Source organism: Chaetodon auriga, chromosome 6 (genome assembly GCF_051107435.1).
Source record: "Chaetodon auriga isolate fChaAug3 chromosome 6, fChaAug3.hap1, whole genome shotgun sequence".
Classification (NCBI taxonomy): domain Eukaryota; kingdom Metazoa; phylum Chordata; class Actinopteri; order Chaetodontiformes; family Chaetodontidae; genus Chaetodon; species Chaetodon auriga.
In genome coordinates, this window is record NC_135079.1 from 10227127 (window position 1) to 10247399 (window position 20273).

At 42.5% G+C, this 20273-nt stretch overlaps 2 protein-coding genes across 2 annotated transcripts; one reads left to right on the forward strand and one right to left on the reverse strand.

Moving 5' to 3' along the window:
- Nucleotides 1-3703: 3703 nt before the first annotated feature.
- On the reverse strand, nucleotides 3704-17191 carry duox (dual oxidase). Its single transcript, XM_076732848.1, has 33 exons — nucleotides 17113-17191; nucleotides 16941-17024; nucleotides 16699-16863; nucleotides 16009-16196; nucleotides 15560-15761; nucleotides 14193-14359; nucleotides 13469-13532; nucleotides 13000-13096; nucleotides 12763-12853; nucleotides 12019-12121; nucleotides 11595-11767; nucleotides 11022-11197; nucleotides 10785-10903; nucleotides 10541-10678; nucleotides 10320-10433; nucleotides 9326-9528; nucleotides 8877-9062; nucleotides 8401-8626; nucleotides 7805-7898; nucleotides 7545-7720; nucleotides 7390-7459; nucleotides 7198-7236; nucleotides 6735-6913; nucleotides 6359-6589; nucleotides 6154-6253; nucleotides 6023-6072; nucleotides 5794-5925; nucleotides 5528-5677; nucleotides 4990-5222; nucleotides 4738-4896; nucleotides 4456-4611; nucleotides 4117-4245; nucleotides 3704-4006 (listed from the first exon to the last, which is right to left on the reverse strand). Exons 1-33 carry the CDS (start codon nucleotides 17177-17179, stop codon nucleotides 3884-3886), a joined length of 4584 nt encoding a protein of 1527 aa, XP_076588963.1. The 5' UTR covers nucleotides 17180-17191; the 3' UTR covers nucleotides 3704-3883.
- A 452-nt stretch (nucleotides 17192-17643) lies between these two features.
- duox2 (dual oxidase 2) lies at nucleotides 17644-20226 on the forward strand. Its single transcript, XM_076732847.1, has 8 exons — nucleotides 17644-17725; nucleotides 18113-18291; nucleotides 18396-18453; nucleotides 18549-18683; nucleotides 18926-19133; nucleotides 19240-19454; nucleotides 19556-19746; nucleotides 20095-20226. Exons 1-8 carry the CDS (start codon nucleotides 17671-17673, stop codon nucleotides 20104-20106), a joined length of 1053 nt encoding a protein of 350 aa, XP_076588962.1. The 5' UTR covers nucleotides 17644-17670; the 3' UTR covers nucleotides 20107-20226.
- The last annotated feature ends 47 nt before the right edge of the window (nucleotides 20227-20273 follow it).

Consider the following 20273-nt stretch of genomic DNA (forward strand, 5'->3'; position numbering starts at 1 on the left):
GCTGTGGCTGCAGTTAAGTTCATTGAAAAATGAAACATTTACAGCGTGGCTCTGTTTTAAAACAATTTATCCACGTCTGAGTCGTCACAACTCACAGCTGACACTACCTCACCCTGGAAAATTTCGGTCTCGGCCCTTGTCAAATGTACAAATTATGTAATTCCTTTGTTGTCTAAGATGTTGTAAAGATTTCCATATGAAAGTTTTAACAAAAATATTTCTCAACAGATAAAATAAACAAAAGTCTTATCAAGAATCAATAATTAGTAATATCAGTAATAAGTACTAATATTATGATCATGACCTATTTGCTCTGCTATTGTGCAGCTGACAGTAAGAATCGTGATTGCTTTCTGCTCCACGGCTGGGCTCTTATCAGATTTCTCAATGCTGGACATACAGTATACAGTAGATTCAATTTGATTTTATTTCTTGGATGCTGAGTCATACAGTTATGCCAGCAACTTACAGACTTCATGACTCAGGTTCTGTTTGACTTGCTGCGAGCACCATGCCAGAACATTTGTATGGCAGCTGAACAAGTGTTGGCAAACAACTGAATGTGGCAAGGCAAATAACAGGATAATGTCAGACCCATGTCACGGAATAAGTGTGTGCTTTTCTATTATGTTTCTGCCCTTTGCTTTTTCTTTGTTGTCTTTACTTTGCAGTTCCACAGAAAAGAGAAAGGAAAGCACTGTTGAGAATGGATGTCGTCCAGGTTTGAACAAATGAACCATCTGAGCCACCAACCCGACCGAATCTGAACAACAATCTGTCTCCAGGTGACACTAGATTAGATTATAATGGTTTAAATGAGAATGTAATGATGGAAAATGGGGTCAGTGCGATAGAATTGCAGACAAATGAGACAGAGAACAGAAAACAGAACAAACTGAATATAACACAAGAATTTATTACCACATGTGTATGTATGAGTTCTCACAGTGTTCACTAATGTTACAGCTCTTAGATATTTACATTTACTTCCTTTTACTACTTACTTACTAAAAATACAAGTGAAAGTACACTTCTGGCTTCCTGTATTAATGTCACAAATTTTTCAAGGAAGGTTATTATCATAACACGTGACAAACTTTAAAAAATCCCATCAAAGAAAAAACATTTCCCCCAACCTCTGAAAGCTGCACAATAAACTCTCTTCCCTCCTGCACCACAAGAATCCTGCAGCAGATCTGAACATCCTTTGATCACTGACCTCAATCACTGACTGAGCACTTATGTGCTGTCAGCATTCATCCCACGTTTTCAAGAAAAGCCAGCTTTAGCAGGAAAAGAGTGGCAAGACTTATACTTTATTCACAGCACGACAACAGAGAGTGGAATCAACTCTACTGACCTCAGCAGCAGCCTGACTGGCCTGACCTGTGATGCTCACATGCTAACAATGGAAAACATTGGAAGATTTCAAGCAGAAAATAATCAAGCAACAAGTTTTATGGTCCAAGAAAACCTGATAAATATGGATAAGCAAACAGAAGAAACTTGAAACACATGACCGTGGATGCACACACAACGTTTTCAGGCCATTTTTCCATCAGTGTTATTTCAAAGGCAATTGTGAGTAATGTAGGTGGAAGGTTTTGACAGGGACGAAGAATAAATAGACAATATCGCTGGCTCTGTTGCATCATTTCCATTTTTTATGATATTTTTATTGGGAAAATAGACACACATATCAGAAAACAAAGTGAAACAAAGGATAAAAAAGAAACAGGGCATCACTAGCACAACACACCTTAACACAGGCACTCAGTGAGAGAGGCACACTATGGATTTTACTGTTGCTCGGGCTCCATGTCATGCTGAGTAAAGTGATCCAGAAGTGGCTGCCAAATATCTGAAAATTTATTAAGACTGTCCATCATGCCATATCATACCAGTGAGAGCAGTCAAACAGGCTTAAACTGAGGCACGATATCTGCTTTCCAGAACCATAAAATTACTTTCTTAGAGATTATCTTTCCACACGTAATAGTGTTTTAATAGTGTAACAGAGTTTTGGGCAAGTCCAGAAAAGGTGCATAAGAGAGCTTTCAGCTGATTTACATTGATCACATAGAGATGAAATGGTAGGAGAGAGTCTGTGTAATTCAGTTTTTGAATAATGAAGCCTGTGCATCACCTTCAATTGAATTAATTGCTGTTGTGTGATTTTTGATCCTTGTCTAAAAAGAGTCTGTTGAGAGTCTGACAACGTCATAGAAGTGCATTTTCTGAATCAGTGCAGCTCCCTTTCAAGTGCTAAATTGCATTAATGAGGTTATACAGTACATCAACTAATTAATTGGGCTTGTGATGAGAAGGTCGTCTGTTCAGTCTTCAAACTGGGAAAATAAACTTTGGTACGGAAAGTGAAATAACAGCGCCTCTCCTTCATCACAGCTGCTGAGGTGTTCTTGGTCACAGCCAGCCGCTCAGCTGGAGCTGCCCAGTGGCCACCAGATTAGTGTGCGGTTGACCTGGGCAGCCATGTGTGCAACTGTGTGACGAGAGAAGGGCGTTCCTGAAAAAGAGAGCATTGCTCCCAGTTAAACTATCCTGAGTGAATAAAGTTCAAGAAAAAAAATGAGTTGTTTACGTCAGCTTGAAGGCTGCTTCCTGTGATCGCAACCCATATGACTGTAGTTGGAGTCATATACACTTCAATATGGATCATTGAAAGGACTACGTGGGGGGACTTCATGGTGCTTTTCCAGCCACGAATGGTTTGATGTCTTGTTGAAAGGGTTTCATCTGAAGAGTGAAGGTGTTTGCCTCATAATACACACACACACACACACACACACACACTCAAACTCATGGCCTTAAGCTGAAAGTGCAATTTAAACAAAATCTATAAATACTTGAAGTACTTCTGTGGTTGAGTGAGCTTGTTGTGTTTCTACTCTGGGAGTTTCACCTGGTCGCCACCATGTCGATGCAGTTTATTAAATATCCGAATACACCCTTCATATCTTAATGTGTTTGAGAATCAAACAAATGTGTGCAGCCTTCTATTGTGCAGCATGATAACATTTGTGCAGATATCAGTCACTGTGTTGAACAAATATCAAACACATGCTGTAAATGTCAAGCGCAGTTTGTCACACAATGATAGCCGAGATGAATGCTAATAACTGATTCATCTTCCCTGAGGAAGGTTAACATTTTTATTTCTTCTCCTGGGTGGAGGAGCTGTCTGGCTTACCACTCAACCAACAAATCAAATCTAAGAGTTTGAGGTTAATTCAAGTGTAATTTTAGTCCAAAAGCTAGAAGCACCAGAAGGAGCCAAAAGCAGAATTTAGAGAACTTCCACTGCACAAAACCCCACAGGTCCTTATGTAATCAAATGTCCCGCAACAAAGACACAACGTTTAATGCTACGAGCTGAGTGTGGCGCTGTTGTGTTTGGGTTTGGGGACACGTCCCTCTGACAGTACAGTGTTACAGATCTATTGTAAAATGTGAATTTATTTCCTCCAGATACTTCCAGCACAAGAAATGACAAGCACAAGAAATCAATAACACAAAATCAATCATACATTATGATTTCAAAAACTCTGGCAAACAATCACAGCTAAAAAGGCGGAAAATAAAAAATGACAGGATGCATGATGATTAAAAATGATTAAACATAAAATCTGTATTTTTATGATATTACATGAAATAAAAATGTGTTATCCTCGACTGATAGAAATGACTGTAGCCCAATGATTAGAGAATAAAGACACGATGAAGTAGACACATTTAAACAGCAAGCAAAAATCAGAACTTCCTACGTTTGCTCTGTGATTGTGTGTGGAAAAGCCTTTCTAAGTAACTGCTGCAGAAACTTGTTTTCTGCTCTATAACCATGTAGTCCAGCGCTGAAGACATGTTAAAAGTTCTCATAGTGATGTATAAAATGGGCCTGATCCCTCTTGTTCATCTGTTGGCAAGCTTTCTCCACATTCTTGGTCAGTCCAGGTGGTCCACAGCTGAAAACACCCATTTTACCCACCTACAGAAAACAATACAAATTTAAAGGTTAAAATAATTAATTTTCTCCAGGCTGGTGTACTGGGCAATGTCTACAAACACGAGGTAGCTGAAGATGGATGAAGGGCTGACCTCGGGGTGAACCTCCTGCAGTGAGCTTAAAAAGGACACCAAGGGAGGACGGCCGAAGTGGGTGACGGAGCGCAGACCGGTGAAGAGGCTGCGGTTCCACACCTTCTGAAAGTGGCGCTCACACACATACTGTCCACACATTACAAAGACAGCAGTGAGGGGTCAATCATTAATTTCACATATTTCATTTTAAACAAACAGTTTAGGGAAATATGCTATTCTCTTTGGTGCCGAGAGTTTACAAAGGTAACAAAACCTGGCTAGCTGTATTCTAGCTTATCAGTCAACTTTCTATTTTTTTTTTTTTTTTTTACTTAGAAAGAGAACTGCAGATCTCACCAGCATGGTAGTACGGAGGTCGAACTTTTCAGCCACCTGGGTGATGTAGGTGTGGACTGAGACCAGCTCCTGAGTGTCAATCTCCTCCACCTCCCTGATGATGTCTGACACCCATTCAAACTGACGCTGAGTTCGTGTCACCCAGATGAAGTACACCTTCAGATAATCAGTGAATGTTAGCCGGACATTGTTTATAGAGTGAGCTCCTTGCACAAATAAATAATGTTTCAGGGCTGGATTTAAGACAAAATATACTGTAGGCTGTTTGATTTAAAGCAGCACCTTTTTACACTGAATCTTGGACTTGAGAGAGGACTTGAACACCAGGTCTTTTAGGATGGAGGCGAATGGGGTGACTCCAATTCCTCCTCCCACCAGAACAGACACCTCAAATTCAGTCCACTCCTGATGGCCCTCGCCAAATGGGCCATCCAAGTACAGCTGAGGATGAAATAAAATATATATCATGAAATGACAAACAATGGAGAAGCAGTCAAAACTATTTACACACATAATAATAATGCTTTGGCCTGCCTTTGGATAGGCTCCAAGCTCGAGCAGGTTTTCTTCAGTGTAGAGCTCTCTGAGCTGGCTAGTCCAGGGCCCCACGGCTCGAATGTGCAGGCTCAAAGTTTCTTCGTGAGGGGCTGACGTCAGTGTGAATGGATGGTACTCATCTGTGCCCAACATGAGGCAGGCAATGCGAACCCACTGGCCTGAACGGTACGTGAAGCCCTGTGGTCGCTTGAACTCCAGATGTGTCACTCCTACAGGTAGAGCAGACAAGGGAAGTGTGAACTCAAATACACCATCCACACAAGCATTATGTGATTTCAGCGATGATGCAAAAGTGCAATTTAATAAGCAAAAGGAGAGAAAGAGAATAATGATGCAGTTGAAAGACCCCATGGCGATTTCCAAGGAGTTGTTAAAGTTGTATGTTGAAGATTTTCATCTAAATAAATGTCTGTTAAGTGTGTTACCCATGGCCCACAGATGAAAGTATCGCAATATTTATATGACAAAAATGCTCCAGGTGTCACCAAACCAACCAGGACACTCAAACTGTCACCTGAAGGCAGCAGTTCAGCTCTGACCACCGGGATCTCCAACTTCTTCCTGCTCAAGCTGATTAGTTTGTCCAGCAGGAAGAGCAGTGCCGGTGGGATTAGGTAGATGTAGAAACGTGGCTCTTGGAGCAGGGCGTAACTGCCATGAACAACTGTCTGTCCAATGAAAACAAAAGCCAGCATTAAACTATTTGTAAAACTGCCTGGCATCATGAAGGCCACCTGACTGCAGAATACATTTAGGGTATTTTTAAAGTTAGAAAAGTACTTACAAGGATATACACAACAACATAGAGGTAGTGTGTAATCCAAAATCCACGAAAACTGATGTGCCGGAAATAGTGTGAAGCAAAAACATACATAAACGCAAAAGTAAGAAGAAGCAAGACACCAGTCATTCCTGGAAAAAGACAAAGCACAGCAAAAAAAGAGAATTAGCATAATACAACAAGCAGTCCGTGTACAACTGAAGGTCTAAAATCGGTTTCCTGTGATACCTGGAACACTTTCAAAGAACCACCACGACCACTTCATAGGAAGTTCAGACCTAAAATGAAAACACACTGAAAATCAGCCAAAATCAGTCACTGCAAAGTGTGCAAATCGCTGCTAAAATGTCAAACATTACCCATTGTTGCAAAAAACTTTGGGGAACAGACAAGACAGGATGCTGAGGTCGCTCACGGAGAAGATGTAGATGTTGACCACATGGCCCAAACTATGAACAACTACGGTCAGAACAGAAACAAGAGTGTTAACAAGCGAAGACATCACAGATTTCTCTCTACTTTCATTTCAGTGCTCCTGTGATCCTGTCTTTCCTGTCTGCCAACCTGACAGGATGATGGCAGTCATGGCCATGAAGCGATGGAAATCGATGGCAGCGTCAAAGGGGATGTATCGGTTGAGGAAGGTCTCTCGGCACAGTGTGATCAGGTTGCGACACACAGTGAGGAGCATGTAGGGAAAGAGGAAGGAGATGGCGGCCGCTGCGCCGCGGGAGACAGTGATGCCCACCACCGAAGTCTCAGGGAGGCCTGTCGATTCAGCCTGCACAGTGTAATCTGAAAACAGCGTTTTTAATCAGTTCTAGAAGCTCACTTCAGAAAAGGCTCACACTGTCAGGAAAAGTACAACGCTGAAGTTAAATAATGACTATCAAACATTAACGTGTTAGACGGAGGTAGCAGAAGAAGGATTTCCACTCACAGTAGCATCTGTCAAGGGCCACACCAGCTGCGATGCCGTAAATGACTATGAAGCAGACGATATGACGCCGATAGTTCTCAATGAAACGCTTGAATTGCTGGATCTTCTGCTGCACTGGGCTCCTTATGTACCGCTCGCGCTTGGGCTTCACGTAAACATCTGGAGTTTTGACACTTAACCTGAAGATATTCATATCCATTAGACTTTATTTAGGGAGTATTCCATGTCCTGTCTGTTAGATGTAGGGTTTTTCACCCTCCACTCCATCGTATGTGCAAAATATGCAAAAAAAACACATGTAAAAGGAAGTTGACTGCATTTTTTTAAAACTGGAGGATGGTTTTCAGTTATTGTAGAAGAAAACATCAGAACTGATACAGAGCTGTATCAGTTTTTGTTTGTTTTCTTATCTTTTCTATTTCCTTCGGAAAGTCATTTACAGGAAGAGAACAATTTCACAAACTTTTTCCGTCTGCGTAGCTCGTCTCCATCTGTCTTGAAGCTGCAGCAAACAAAAAATGAAGGAGATTGTATGATGGGAAACAACAACTGAACTGAATAAGTGAAAAGGCTGCAGTGGATCATTGTTTTTATCTGTGGTGTCAAGCGATAGTTGTTACATAGGAATTACAGCCTGCATGTCCTCTTGTCTCACCTGTTTGCTGGACAGATGAAAGACACTCTCTGGTCTCGACTCAGCCGCTTCTTCCCCTGTTTCTCCATCCCTGCACGCACGCACACAGCAGATGTAGATTCATCAGAATGAGAATGAGGATTAAAAACAGATCTTTGTAGATAAAACCATGCAACCTTTGACATTGAGTTGAGCAAACTGCAGCTCCTTGTCATGGTCCCGCAGGAGGTAATGGAAGTCCTCCCATGTGATTTTCTCCTTGTTGTCAAAGCCCGCGGTCTGCATCATGGCTTTGATGCCGTCCTCTGCCTGGCTCTTTGACAGAGCGCCGTTGGAGATCTCAATGAAAGACCTGTGGCACAAAAACAGGACTGAAGACGAACCACCAGGCGGGAAAAAAAGATGCCGTCATGAAAAATAAAAATACAACGCAAACCTGAGCATCCTGGCAAATTCTTCTTTGGATAAGAAACCAGTTCCACCGATGTCGTTCATGGAGAACATCAACTTGGATTTTTCCTCAGGAGACCCTGATTAAACACACATTGGATTAATAATGTACTGTAGGGCCAGACAGTACTGGTTTTTGCTTTTTTTTTAAATAAATTTTTTAGTAAATATCCATAGACATGCTATGCGTAAAACCTTCAATCAAAGAGAATTAAATGATCAACTAATGCTATGCATGTAAATTTATTTTCATTTGCAGCTGGACGGTTGCAGTGGATCGTCCCTGGAGAGCAGCTAGCACAGCAAAATGAAGTTGATTATTATCAGGTTTCAGCAGAAGGTTTCATGTGATGGTCAAAATGCTGACTGAGATGCTTTTCCACTCTCATGAAATTTGGGAACATTGAATTGGTATGATGTTTTACTAAAAATAGACAGAAAAGTATATATATAAGCAACAGTTTTGTTCTTTAACTCTGCAGCTGCTCTTACATTTTAACATTTACATGTCATTCAATGCTTAGATGACAGCACGCCTAGATACACAAAACAGCTACAGTCTTTTGTTGTTGTGCAGTTTACCTTTCATAAAGATAACAATCACATCAAGAAACTCTTGGAAGGAGAGGTAACCATTTCCATCTTTATCAGCTAGTGTGAACATGGAATCCACAAATAAGCAGTCGGGCTTGAGGCCCAGTGCAGCAGCAAACTCTGATGCTGTCAGCTCGCACTGGAGAACCTCTCTGGCTTTCTTGCGGGAAACGCCACTCATGTCCCCGGCGTCACACTTCTCTATTTCCAAGACCTGTGCACCAGAGGGACAGCGTCATTATACGTCACCATAGTGTCATTAGTAATATCTCCGACGTTAACTGAGGTTGCTGTAAGACCATCAGCGATGAGCTCACCATCAAGACCAACAATTAGTTCTTTTGGCTGGAGGTCGGACCTAATTTGACCTCAAAAAGGTCTGACGACAGTTTGTGGACGAGCTTAAAGCTGATGCTGCTGTAAGTGAGCAGAGGATGAGGTAAACATCCAGAGGCTGACAGTACCTTAGAGAACGCGTGTCGAATGAAAGTTTCCACAATCTGAGCCCTCTGCTCTCTGGTTAAAGCCTCCTTCAGCAGTTCCTCCTCTCTCATCTCCTTCACTCTAATCTCTTGCGTGATGTCTGTCACCCCCTGGCGCAGATGCTTGACAAATGCTGCACGTTTGCTCTCGTCATCAAAAAACAGCACCTGGACGTGCGAACAGGGAGCACGAGGAGATTAACAGGATTGGAGGGAGATAAACATGTCGTAGATCAGGTAAATCTGCAGAATCATGCCTGCAGCAACGACTGGATGCGGTGAAATATGAGCATAGAAGCAACTTTGCTGCATAAGTGAGAAAGCTGCATGTGCTTTAAGTGCAATCTTAAATGTGAACATTTAGTTGTATACATGCTTACACAAGATGCAGCACAGTCTGAAGGTGCAAACCATCCTCTCCAGCTACTCACCAGGTCGTACTCTTTTGACACTTTGAGCAGCAGAGCTTTATGCTGACGGTTGCTGGACAGAATGACATCTAGGTAGTCCTGGTTGGCCAGATTGAGGAATCGGTGAGCAGACCCAGACCTGTCGAAGACCTGCAGCCTCCCCTTCTCGTCGACCTCCACGCTGACAGGATGCAGAGGTTTTTTATGGCCCTGCCACTCATAAGCTGGAGAGCAAAATCAAATTGAGAGGAGGTGGGAGACAGGATGCTGGATGACAATGAAGTCAGGTGTAAAATAACAGAAGCTAGCAGTAGAGAAAATAGCAAAGGGATGTTGGTTTCACTGCCGCCATCACTGATTATCAGTTGAATTCAGCTTGTTCACAATGTTCCTCCAAACCGTGGATATGTTGAAACTGTTGGTTTCTTCACATTCAGACTTTACGGATCTTTACATTTACATTTAATGTTGTGAAAACACTGTGGTTAAGGCCTGGTTAGGTTTAGGCACAAAAACCCTAACCCTAACCCTAACCCACTTAGTTCAGGTTAGGAAAAGATCATGTTTTGGCATTAAATACCCAGGGTTAAGGTTGGGTGAAAGCTAACCCTAACCCTAACCCTAACCCTAGCTTTCACCCAAACCTAACCCTAACCCTAGGATTAGAGTTAACCCTTTGTCACCACAAACACAGCTGGAAAATGTCCTGATGTCTCATTAAAAATACATGATTTTATCACAAGAAACACAGCCTGAGCAGTGGTCTGCTGCTTGGCAGTCATCTCTCATATGCATGCGTATTTAGTGGATCTGTGGTTTGCATAGACAGGCAATACCAACATTTCATTCTGGTGTCTGAGCTGTGGTTGCTGAAGGCGAGTTCAGCAGTAAATCACAGCATCATAGCAACCATTTATACTGAGTCAGTTTTAAAACCTGATATTATTATATGAGATATTAATATTTTTACTAACATTTGTATTAAAGGGATTTTTTAATCCCCCAGATTTCATACCAGCAATTCCCACAGTTGGTTCCTCTGTCCTTTCGCCAGCTTTTCTTCTTCTCTGGAACTTCTTGTACCTGTACTTGCGAAGATACGCCACCATGTAGGCCACTAGAAAGCTGACTGTGAAAGCAAACAAAGCTGATTATCAGGTTTACGACATAACTGCTGGTGAGCAATCTCGGTATCACTGCTGCTAACAGAGAGGGATTTGTGAGTATGATACTGACCAACAGGAAAGAGGAACAGAACAACGATGAATACCCCAAAGCCAGCTTTGCTCCCATCAAAGTAATCAAGTTTGGTAGCATTAGTGCAGGGATGGAGCATTGACGCATTCAGCTGCGTGGGTTGAGCACAAGGGTCACCTAAGGTATCAGAGAGACCCTTTTTTTTTAATCCATTCTCTAAACATTAGCGACTCTAAATAAATCCTTGTTTGTTTATGAAACAAATATACGAGGCACATTTTACCATCCCTCCAGACGAACACGTTATTTTGGATATCTGGGGCTTCTGCACTTGTGACTGCAACAAGGACATCATGGAAGGTCACATTGCGGATCATCTGGATCTCGTCGTCTGTGAACAAACTGGAAAACACAACTGTAGTAAGATGACATATAACACTGATATGAGATCAGTCGCACAGTAGAATTAGAAAATATGGCGTCTGTTTCTATTCTGAAAGTCCTTCAGAGAGGAGCTTACCCATTCTGTTTGTTCTCGAACCAGAAGCGGTCTCCGTTTCTTATGCGTTCAAACTGGTCCAGGACAATGGTGGAGAAAACTGGACCTGGACCATCGAGAGACTCCAACAGTCCTCCAGGGAAGAGCTCCAGTTTTGAGATGTCTCCGTTATACAGTTCTGCAACATCTTGGAACAACTGCAGAACACAAGACACACTTTAATTCACAGGATTGCTGTTTTATTATGCAGTTTGTTTATGCAGACTCTTTTTCTGCCAGGGTTTGTGCAGCTTTTTGAGGATAACATTCAAGCACTTTTTAAGCACTTTCAAGGTACCTAAACCAGTAAGAGATCAGCAGAGGATTTATCTAACCATGAATGACGACTGAACGTGGCAGGAGACAGCAAACAAACATGACAACGGGATCATTTCATTTCAAGTTCAAAGATATTTTTGGTTGACGTGAGGATTTCCAGATTGTAGATGTATTTGAACTCGGGCATATTCCTTTCCTTGAAAACATAGCAGTTAATATCAAGCATTCTCCACACTTTCAAAGCAAACCCTGTTCTTCAGAGACTCTAGGTTTTACCTGCGGGTTGGTGCTGTTGAGCTCAGGATTTATGTCTTCAAACGTGTTGACCGCAGGCAGATCCAGAGCATTTCTGACCTCAGTGTAACTACGCAGGCCAAAGTCTCTTCCTCTCTGGATGGTCTTGGCCACCAGATCTGTCCGGGTGAACCTTAGCGGTCCGTACATGAAGTCTGTCAGGGTGCAAATCAGATCAGAGCACTGAATATTAGTTTGGAACTTGACTACATACCAGTGATATGTTAAGTGCTTTTATTCTAGTTTTTTATGTTTATTGACTTTTGTGGTACTTTCTCTTAATTTGCATATTCTTTACTGATGTGCACCACAACACCAAGACAATGTCCTTGCATGTCAACACCCACGTGGCAATAAACTTGTTTCTGATTTCTGATACATGCAGTGAAGAAAGAGGATTAAACACCTCTCAGGTCCTCCACAACAATATTGTCTTCTCTCTCTGCAATCTGTGAAGCCATGCCCATGAGGAGGTCGTCTACGTCCTGGCTCGTCTTTACGTTGACAGTCTGGAAACAAAATTACAAAAGCATGTGTAAAACACAGATCAGGACATAATATATCTCCTGTCTCTAAACTAATTCTCCAGAGAGATAATTTATAGAGAAAGAACAAGTATTTGCTCCCTGATTTCTTGTAAAAGATCCATATTTAACAGATATTATCAGAAATGCATTCAGGTTAAGATTTACAGTGTAAAAACATGCACATCACAGATTTTAGCCATGCAATAGCTTTACCTTTCTCTACAGAAACACGTGAAGTGATTCATAAATAAAACAATGCTTAAGTATTTCTACAGGTTTGTCCCATTTGTGCTCTGAGACACACAGTGTTTCACTTTCCTGCCTCTGAAGCCACAAAGATCCTGGGTCAAATCCTGCCGCAGCCACTCTGCTGCTCTCCTTCTGTGCTTTTCCACTGTCTCCACAAATAAACAATTGTGCTAAATGCGTCTTCACTGCCTGCTCTCGTTTATGAATAAATAATAATTATACGAGTGCTTACAAGTAAGGACAGTGAAATGAAAGTGGGCTGTGAGTGCGGTGGAGAGACGGTTTGTGGCAATAAACGCAAACAGTATTTAAATGAAATTATAAAATTCTTCCTTGCACTCTTATGAAAACGCAGAAGCAGGATCATGATGTACCTCACGTTTCCAAAAGCTGTTACAAAGACGCATTGCTGGTGATAAGCTGCCATCGATGTTGACAACCTCCCGAAAATGGCAGGTTCTGTTTCTGTAGGATAAAGGAGATGAAGAGGGTTTTATGTCTAACAGTTAGTATGATCTAGTCTAGATGGATGCTGTTTACGGGCCTAACACTAAAGCCCACTGAGTTAGTATGCTTCTGTTTTTCCCAACATGGGAAAAAAAGAATAATACCTCATGTAAACACCAGGTGGAGCCATAGTGATGCCAAATCTTATGGCAGCAGCCTCAAACTCAGGAGAGATCCCCGGATCCACAAACTTCTGGTAACCTGTGTACAGATAAATCAGAACAGAACACACTGGGAATAAAATAAACTACAATATGAATTACAAACAATCCTCACGAATGCCGCCACCATATATCATCACCCAAATGGTCAAAGTGAGGCAACAAAAGCAGTATAGGTCTGAAAATGAAGAGTGATTAAGGTGATGGGGTCATCTGACCATAGTCCCTTTAACTTTCTTCAGCTGCGGGTGCTTATTCAGCAGCACAAGGAGGCTCAGGGTGACGCTTTGCTGACGGAGCACATATTTGTCAAACACCACCAGCGATAGCTCACCTCACCACGGCTTGTGGGCACCGGTGCATTACCTGTTCCCCTCCACTTGTGCGCACACGTACTCTGGATGATTCTTACCTGGATAAGGAGGAAGCTTTTTGTCTCCCAGATATCCAGGCAGCCATTCGTAAAGAGCAATATTCTGTGTGGACAAACAGGAGGGATAAAAGTTACATCGGCGTTTTTGAATCCACACTAAACCTGAACATGATTGCACAGGGTTTGATGATACTTTATCCTGCAAGCTGAGTTTTCTCTTTCCTTCCTCTTTTTGGAGGAGTTTCTCTCTCTCTCTCTCTCTCTCTCTCTCTCTCATATATATATAAACTAATTTTATGATTGCAGCTTGTGATTTTGGATTGGATATGATCGAAAATATAATTTGATTATACAACCCTGATTCCAAAAAAGATGGGATGTAAATAAAAGCAGAATGTAATCATTTGCAAACAAACTTTGTTTTAATGAAGACTTCCCAAGCCCATGTAGTATTATCCTTCATATAATCATGAGTTCACAAAGTGGTGAACCTCGCTCCATCCTTGCCTGTGAATGAGTGAGCCTTTGGAGGTAAAACATCTTCACTTTTTTTGGTATTGGGGTTGTTAACGGTTTTGCTGCAGAGGACAGACTCAACTAATCAAACCAGTGAGAGATGATGCATTCGCCCTTAAACTAAAACCATCAATTTCATCCATAAAATCTCGACCACCTGTTGCTGATGCAACCTCGTTCTTTCCAGAGTGCAAATTAAATCAGCACCTGCGCAGTGAGAGGATTACATGGAGACTCTTCCTTCTACCTGGAATGTGGCCACAACGGTCTTCCTGGCGTTTTGAAACAGCTCTTCGTCTGACCACTCTGGGTGTTCCTCATGCAGTTTGGAGGCGACATAATTGTGGTAGCGAAACCAGATAATCCCCTCTGCTGCCGTGAACATGTTCTCATTGGCCCAGGCATTTCCCAACACTGGATACAGAAAATATAAGTTATAGGACACAAGTTATAGGGAATTCTGCTATTCCATCCTGAGAATTACCATCATTGTAGCTGCAACACTATTAATTAATTCATAGAGAAGAGGCTGCACATTTTTTTTATATTAAAAACTGTCCTTAAATTCCCCAATTTTCTGTGCCTTATCTCTACAATGTCACGCTTCATTAGATTGATTGATGAGTATCTCTGACCACTAATGGGATGATAACTTGGCTGTTTGTTTTTAAGAGCATGACAGCAGCGCTGTGACAACAGGAGAAGATCCTCCGCCTCCACCCCAGATAATAACGACACACCTTTAACAAAACAAGCAACAAAACACTGGTTGCATGACACCTGCGTGGCATCCTCTCAGCTATAGAGAGAGGGATTTACTGTGGTGAGGGTGACAATCCATTTACACAATAATTAAAGAGTCATAACACACGTCAGGTGGGGCCTCTCTTGACTCAGACTCTCAGGCTGCAACCCTGATCAACACAGGGAGAAACAATACGTGCAAGATATTTGTGCTCTTTGTTCTCAGCCATCCGCAGTATGGATTGCACGGATATTATTGCCACATGCCGAATAAACAACAGATACTACATTTCTTAAGGTATAGGTCAGCCAGACACTCACTAAAACATATTCAGTCTTATCTTGAGTGAAGTCCAAGCATCCGGATAGTTTTAATGTGATTTGCTGAGATTTGTAGTTGGACTACTTTAGGATGTTCAAAACGCTGAAAAGCTGCATAGGAATCTCATTTTTCACATGCTGTATAGTGGCCTTTCATTGACAATTGCTGATTTAAGGGGAAGAAATGTTCACAATGTGGCATTCTACCTGGAAAGATATGTTATTGTTGAGTTTTGGGGTTTTAGTCAATAAAACAAATGTAACTGAGCTCCACAGTTTTAGGTTGAGCTTCAGCCAACATTTCCTCAATAAAGTTAAGGAGGAAATTGTGTTTGACTGTGTTTTTGAGTGAACTTTCCCTTTAATCAGTGGCGTACAGTAGGAGCCAGTTAAGGGTACCTATCTGCAACAGCTCCATCAGCATATTTCTAACGTGCTCCTGATGATATAAACCAAACTGCTTGGTACCGAGCGGACAATAAAATGAAATATTTGTGAATAGGGTGTGGTGCAGGTCTGATCTGAAGCAGGAAGTATAAAACGTCTCACCATAAAGGCCCTGAGGTCCATGCTCTCCTGTAGAAGGGTCTGCGGCGCTCCACATGAGGCTGTGCCCTGTTGAAAGATTCGGCATGTCCGACTCAGAGCCCGAAGCCAGGAGACCTCCAGAGAAGCTTCTCAGGGAGTCAGACCAGGACGCGGAGGGGCCGTAGATGGAGCTGCCATCTATCCACGCTGTCACCAAGTTGACCTACATGTGTGGTATTTGCTTACTTCAAATTATTACACTTCAGGAAAGGTAAATATACATGAACGTCATGTGAAGATCAATATTCCTTTATTTGTCCCGCGAGGGGAAATTTCAGTGAAGTGCAACTCCAGAACTGCCTGAACTGTGCTTAACTTACTGTTCACGTTGCTGATTGTTTCTGGGGGCTGCAGTTTGGCAGTAACATTAACCATGTTATGTCATATTGATAAGAGTCAGTGATCAGCACCTGTGTGCGAGGGTTGCTGGGACTCTGGCCGGACTCTTTGTCCCATGGTCCTCTCTGGAAGGGCAGTAGGACTTTTCCAGTGGCAGCAGGGTCAAAGACAGGGTCACCTTTTGGGACGGGGATGTTCATGAACTCAGGTGGACACCCGGGAGTTCTTGAGTCAAAAAGTTCAAAAGCAACATGATAACCTGAGAATAAAAAATAATGAAAAGTCATTACTGCAAAAGACATTCACCTGGATCCTGAATGGCTTTTATTATTATTATTATTATTATTATTTGTTTGTTTGTTTGTCTGTTTGTTTGATTTTTCCATTTCTGCTGAAAGCGAAATGTTAAATCATGAACAAAAGTTTGAATGAATATCTCGACGTATTAATGGTTTACAATCACCTATTATCAACTTTAAAAGCAGCATCTGACTCAAGATCTTCATTATATTAATATTGAACTGAATTTGTCATATGCAACTTTTTTCTAATAGATGATCACTTAATTCAACATTTACATAAGAAACATGGATCAATCCTAAAATCCCATTCCTGTGTTGCGTCCGCATTTCCGTAAAATACGGGTGGTAAAATATCAGTGCGCCATATTGGTGTGTCCTTCCGACAAACATTCAATTTGCGACCTCATTTAAGACGTTTTGACAAGCACACCAATGCAACAACATGCAGTTAATATTTACCAAAGAACAGAGAGAGCACGGTCTGGTTCCGGGTTGAGGGCAGACCGGAGGGGCCCCCGGCGAGCAGGCTACTCAGCTTGCGCGCGTTTGGCAGCAGCGGCTCCTGGACAGGCTGGTAGACACCGTCTCGGTACTGCGCGGGCACGAGGCGCACAAGGTGAGAACCTGCGCGAGCACAAACACAGTCCGGTGACCAGGTGTGCTGGCAGGCTAAGCTGCTGATGCACGCTACGGCAACTTACCGACAGCTCCGCGTTTGGGGTATCCCAAACTGTTGTACCAGCCGTCAAAGCGAGGGACCTCCCAGGGGATCTCACAGCGTGAATCTGTTGAAGACAGTTTAAACAGCGTCTGTCACTGTAAATGTCTACGCGAGTTAGGCGACTCTGAAAAGTGCAGCTGCTGTCCACTCACGTTCACTGACACAGAGCACCAAAGCAACCGCTGCACAGATACTCCAAACCCGTTTACGCAAATCCATTGAAGCGAGAGATGCTCCTCAGCTCAGTCCGCAGTCAAGAGGAGAGAAGGACCTCTGCAAAGACAAACTGAAGGTAACTGACTTTTACTACTATATTCCCCAGGAAGTCTAATTCTACAGCTTTTTTTTAAACTTTACATAACTATGGCACTGTTCCTTTTTGCTCTGTACATAAACTTCAGACACCCAAAGACAAACCTTTTTCTTCTATCACTCAATATGTAATGAGAGAAGATGAAATAGTTGAGTCTTACCCACTGCAGAGGCTGAAATGTAGTGCAGAAGTGGTGCAGGAGCACAAGTTCAGGTGAGGGATGGGGCAATACTAAAGCCAACATAGGTTGCACAGCTTATCACAGACTACATGTGACCTGTGTTGCCCAAATGGGAATGGTTACCATCTTTGGATCACTCCTCTTTTCCACAGCTCTCTGGTCAATACATCCTCCTCCTCAGTGACACAAAGGGGACCGCTGCTATAAAAGAAGTGTATGTTCCCTCGACATTCACACTTCACTCTCTTCGTCCTCACTCAGCGTCGTTCAGGTAAGAGAGATCTTTTGGATTTGAACTTTTCCCTGTGTGATTGATTGTTTGTGTTTCAAACTTTTCATTTAATCTGGACTCAAATGATTCATTTAAACCAGGATGGAACCAAATCAAGAGCACCTATTTACATTACGCCGACTGACGTGGTCACATGGATGCAGCCAACAGAATGACATGCCTTTGTGTGTTATACAGATGCATTTATTTATTTGCAGTAAAGACCCCACAGCACCAGGGAGCGTTAGATGGCATTACATGAGGCAGACATGGCTGTAATAATGTCCAATCCTTTATCTGCCGTAAGGAACAAGAGCTGTTATCTCTGCATCTGGAGGAAACTGAGAACCCAACCACTAACACTGTCTTCTCTGTTACACTGTCTAGCCTCAGCTGCGTCCGTAAGATCAGGTGCTAAGATGACTTTCTACGATGACATTTACCCATTCTACCCTCTACAAAGGACCTCCTTCATCTTCAGTGGCAGCTTGCTCACCATTATTCTGGTCTTCCTTGTGCTAGCAGTCAGTCTTCTTCTCATCCTGCCGGGGATACGAGGGAAGACGGTGAGTGCAGCCCATCCGATAAGCTATTACTCACTGCAGTGGTATCACAAAACCTCAGAATTATCTGCTATAATTTTGATTCTGCTCTTTTCCCCTCCTGTCAGAGGCTGTTCTGGATGTTTCGTATAATTATCAGCTTGTTCATAGGTGCGGTGATAGTGGGTGAGTTGTGTGTTTTTGCCGTTGTTGTTGATGAAGAAATGGCAGATTTTCCTTTTCCTGCCACCGCCATTCGCCTTTGTGTGCTTTCCCTGCAGCGCTCAACTTTACTAGCGACTGGGCTGAGGCCAGAATGACCACTAATGCCACCTACAAGTCTTTCAGCAACGTAGTGGTTAACGCTGAGATCGGCTTGCATGTCGGACTGTACGGAATCAACATTACACTAAAGGGTGAGTCACTGTTGCTGTTGTTTTGTGCAGAATTAATGTACAATACACTCATATACTGGCAGCCTTAGACTTTAAACAACTTAGATCTTTAGTTAAGATGCTGGCTCAGTAGTCTGATAAAACATCACTGCAAGCTCTGTAGTAAAAACTCCAACTTGTGTGATAACATCAGATAAATCTTTTTTTATCTATCTGGTATATGAATTTCAGGTGCATCTATCTGCCCCTCTTTCCTCTCTTAGGGAATCCTGTCGTGCAGTTCAATGAGACCATTAACTACAATGAGATGTTTAGCTGGCACGGCACTATTGAAGAAGAGTACGAGGATGCTCTGGAGAAAGGTTTGCCCACCCCCATCCTGTACATCGCTGAGAAATTCACCCGGAGCAGCCCGTGTGGACTCATCTTTCAGTACAGATACTCTGGACGATACGCCTCTGCAACCCTCTGGTAACACACTAGATAGCTGCGTACAGAAGTTGTATTAGTATACTTTCAGTTTCAGCAGGCGGTTGTTAAAAGTAGCTGAAACTGAAATGGCTGCACACTTTCGCAGGACGGCGTTTTGCTGCTGGATGCTCGCCAATATCCTCTTCTGCATGCCGGTCATCCTGTACGCCGGCTACATGATGTTGGCCACCGCCGCCTTCATCTTCTTCTCCATGGCCTCCTTCTCCACCATCATGAACGTGCCACAGTGTGTTTTCTCCATAGGAACGGACTCCTTTGAAACCCAGTACAGCCATTCATTCTGGCTGGCTCTGGCCACTGGTAAAGATGACAAGCTGCACATTCATTTCGTATGTTTTGTCCTTTAAACTGACATTCGAGGCCTGCTCATGGGTCGTGATTTCCACTCAAATGATTTCCAGGTGTGCTGTGCACCATCATTGGGATTCTGGTGGTGATGCTTTACTTTATGGTGCCAGAGAAGATAAAAGAGGCTTTCAGCGTTGGTGTCGACAGTTATGAGGATGAGGACGTTTCTTACGGGGAGGGCTACCTGAATACAGTTTTTCTTGATGGAGTGACAGTTTCAACACTGACGTCAAAAGACATGGCGGTAAGTTGGCAACACTGAGAGGCTGACACTTCCTGTCAAACATCAACATAACCTATTGCTGCTTGAAAACGGATTAGTCATGCATTTCCAAGCAGCAACAGTGATTCATTCATTGTCTTTTCATGAATTTATTGGAAAACGTGACTTTGATATACATTTATTGTCACACAACACATATTCAGTTCTACTTTGGGACATGTGGCCCATGCAGTATTAATAATGAAAGATCGGAATAAAATAAATCGCTGCTATTATGGCCACAACAGCATAGATTGCCTGAATCCTCAGTGCGGCACTTTTATATTCGCCTAACATTGACACTGTGATCATTTTGTTTCTGTGTTTTAGGAACATATATGAAGCCATCCGGGTTCCCCTCTGGGAGCTCTCCAGCCAATACTTGAAGATATTTTTGCTGAATGTGTTACAGATGGAGTGTCGATATTCACACCTGTTTTAGTTATCTGCAACCCTGATTCCCAAAAAAAAAAGAGAAAAATCCTTTTTGACATCGGCTCAATGGAAAA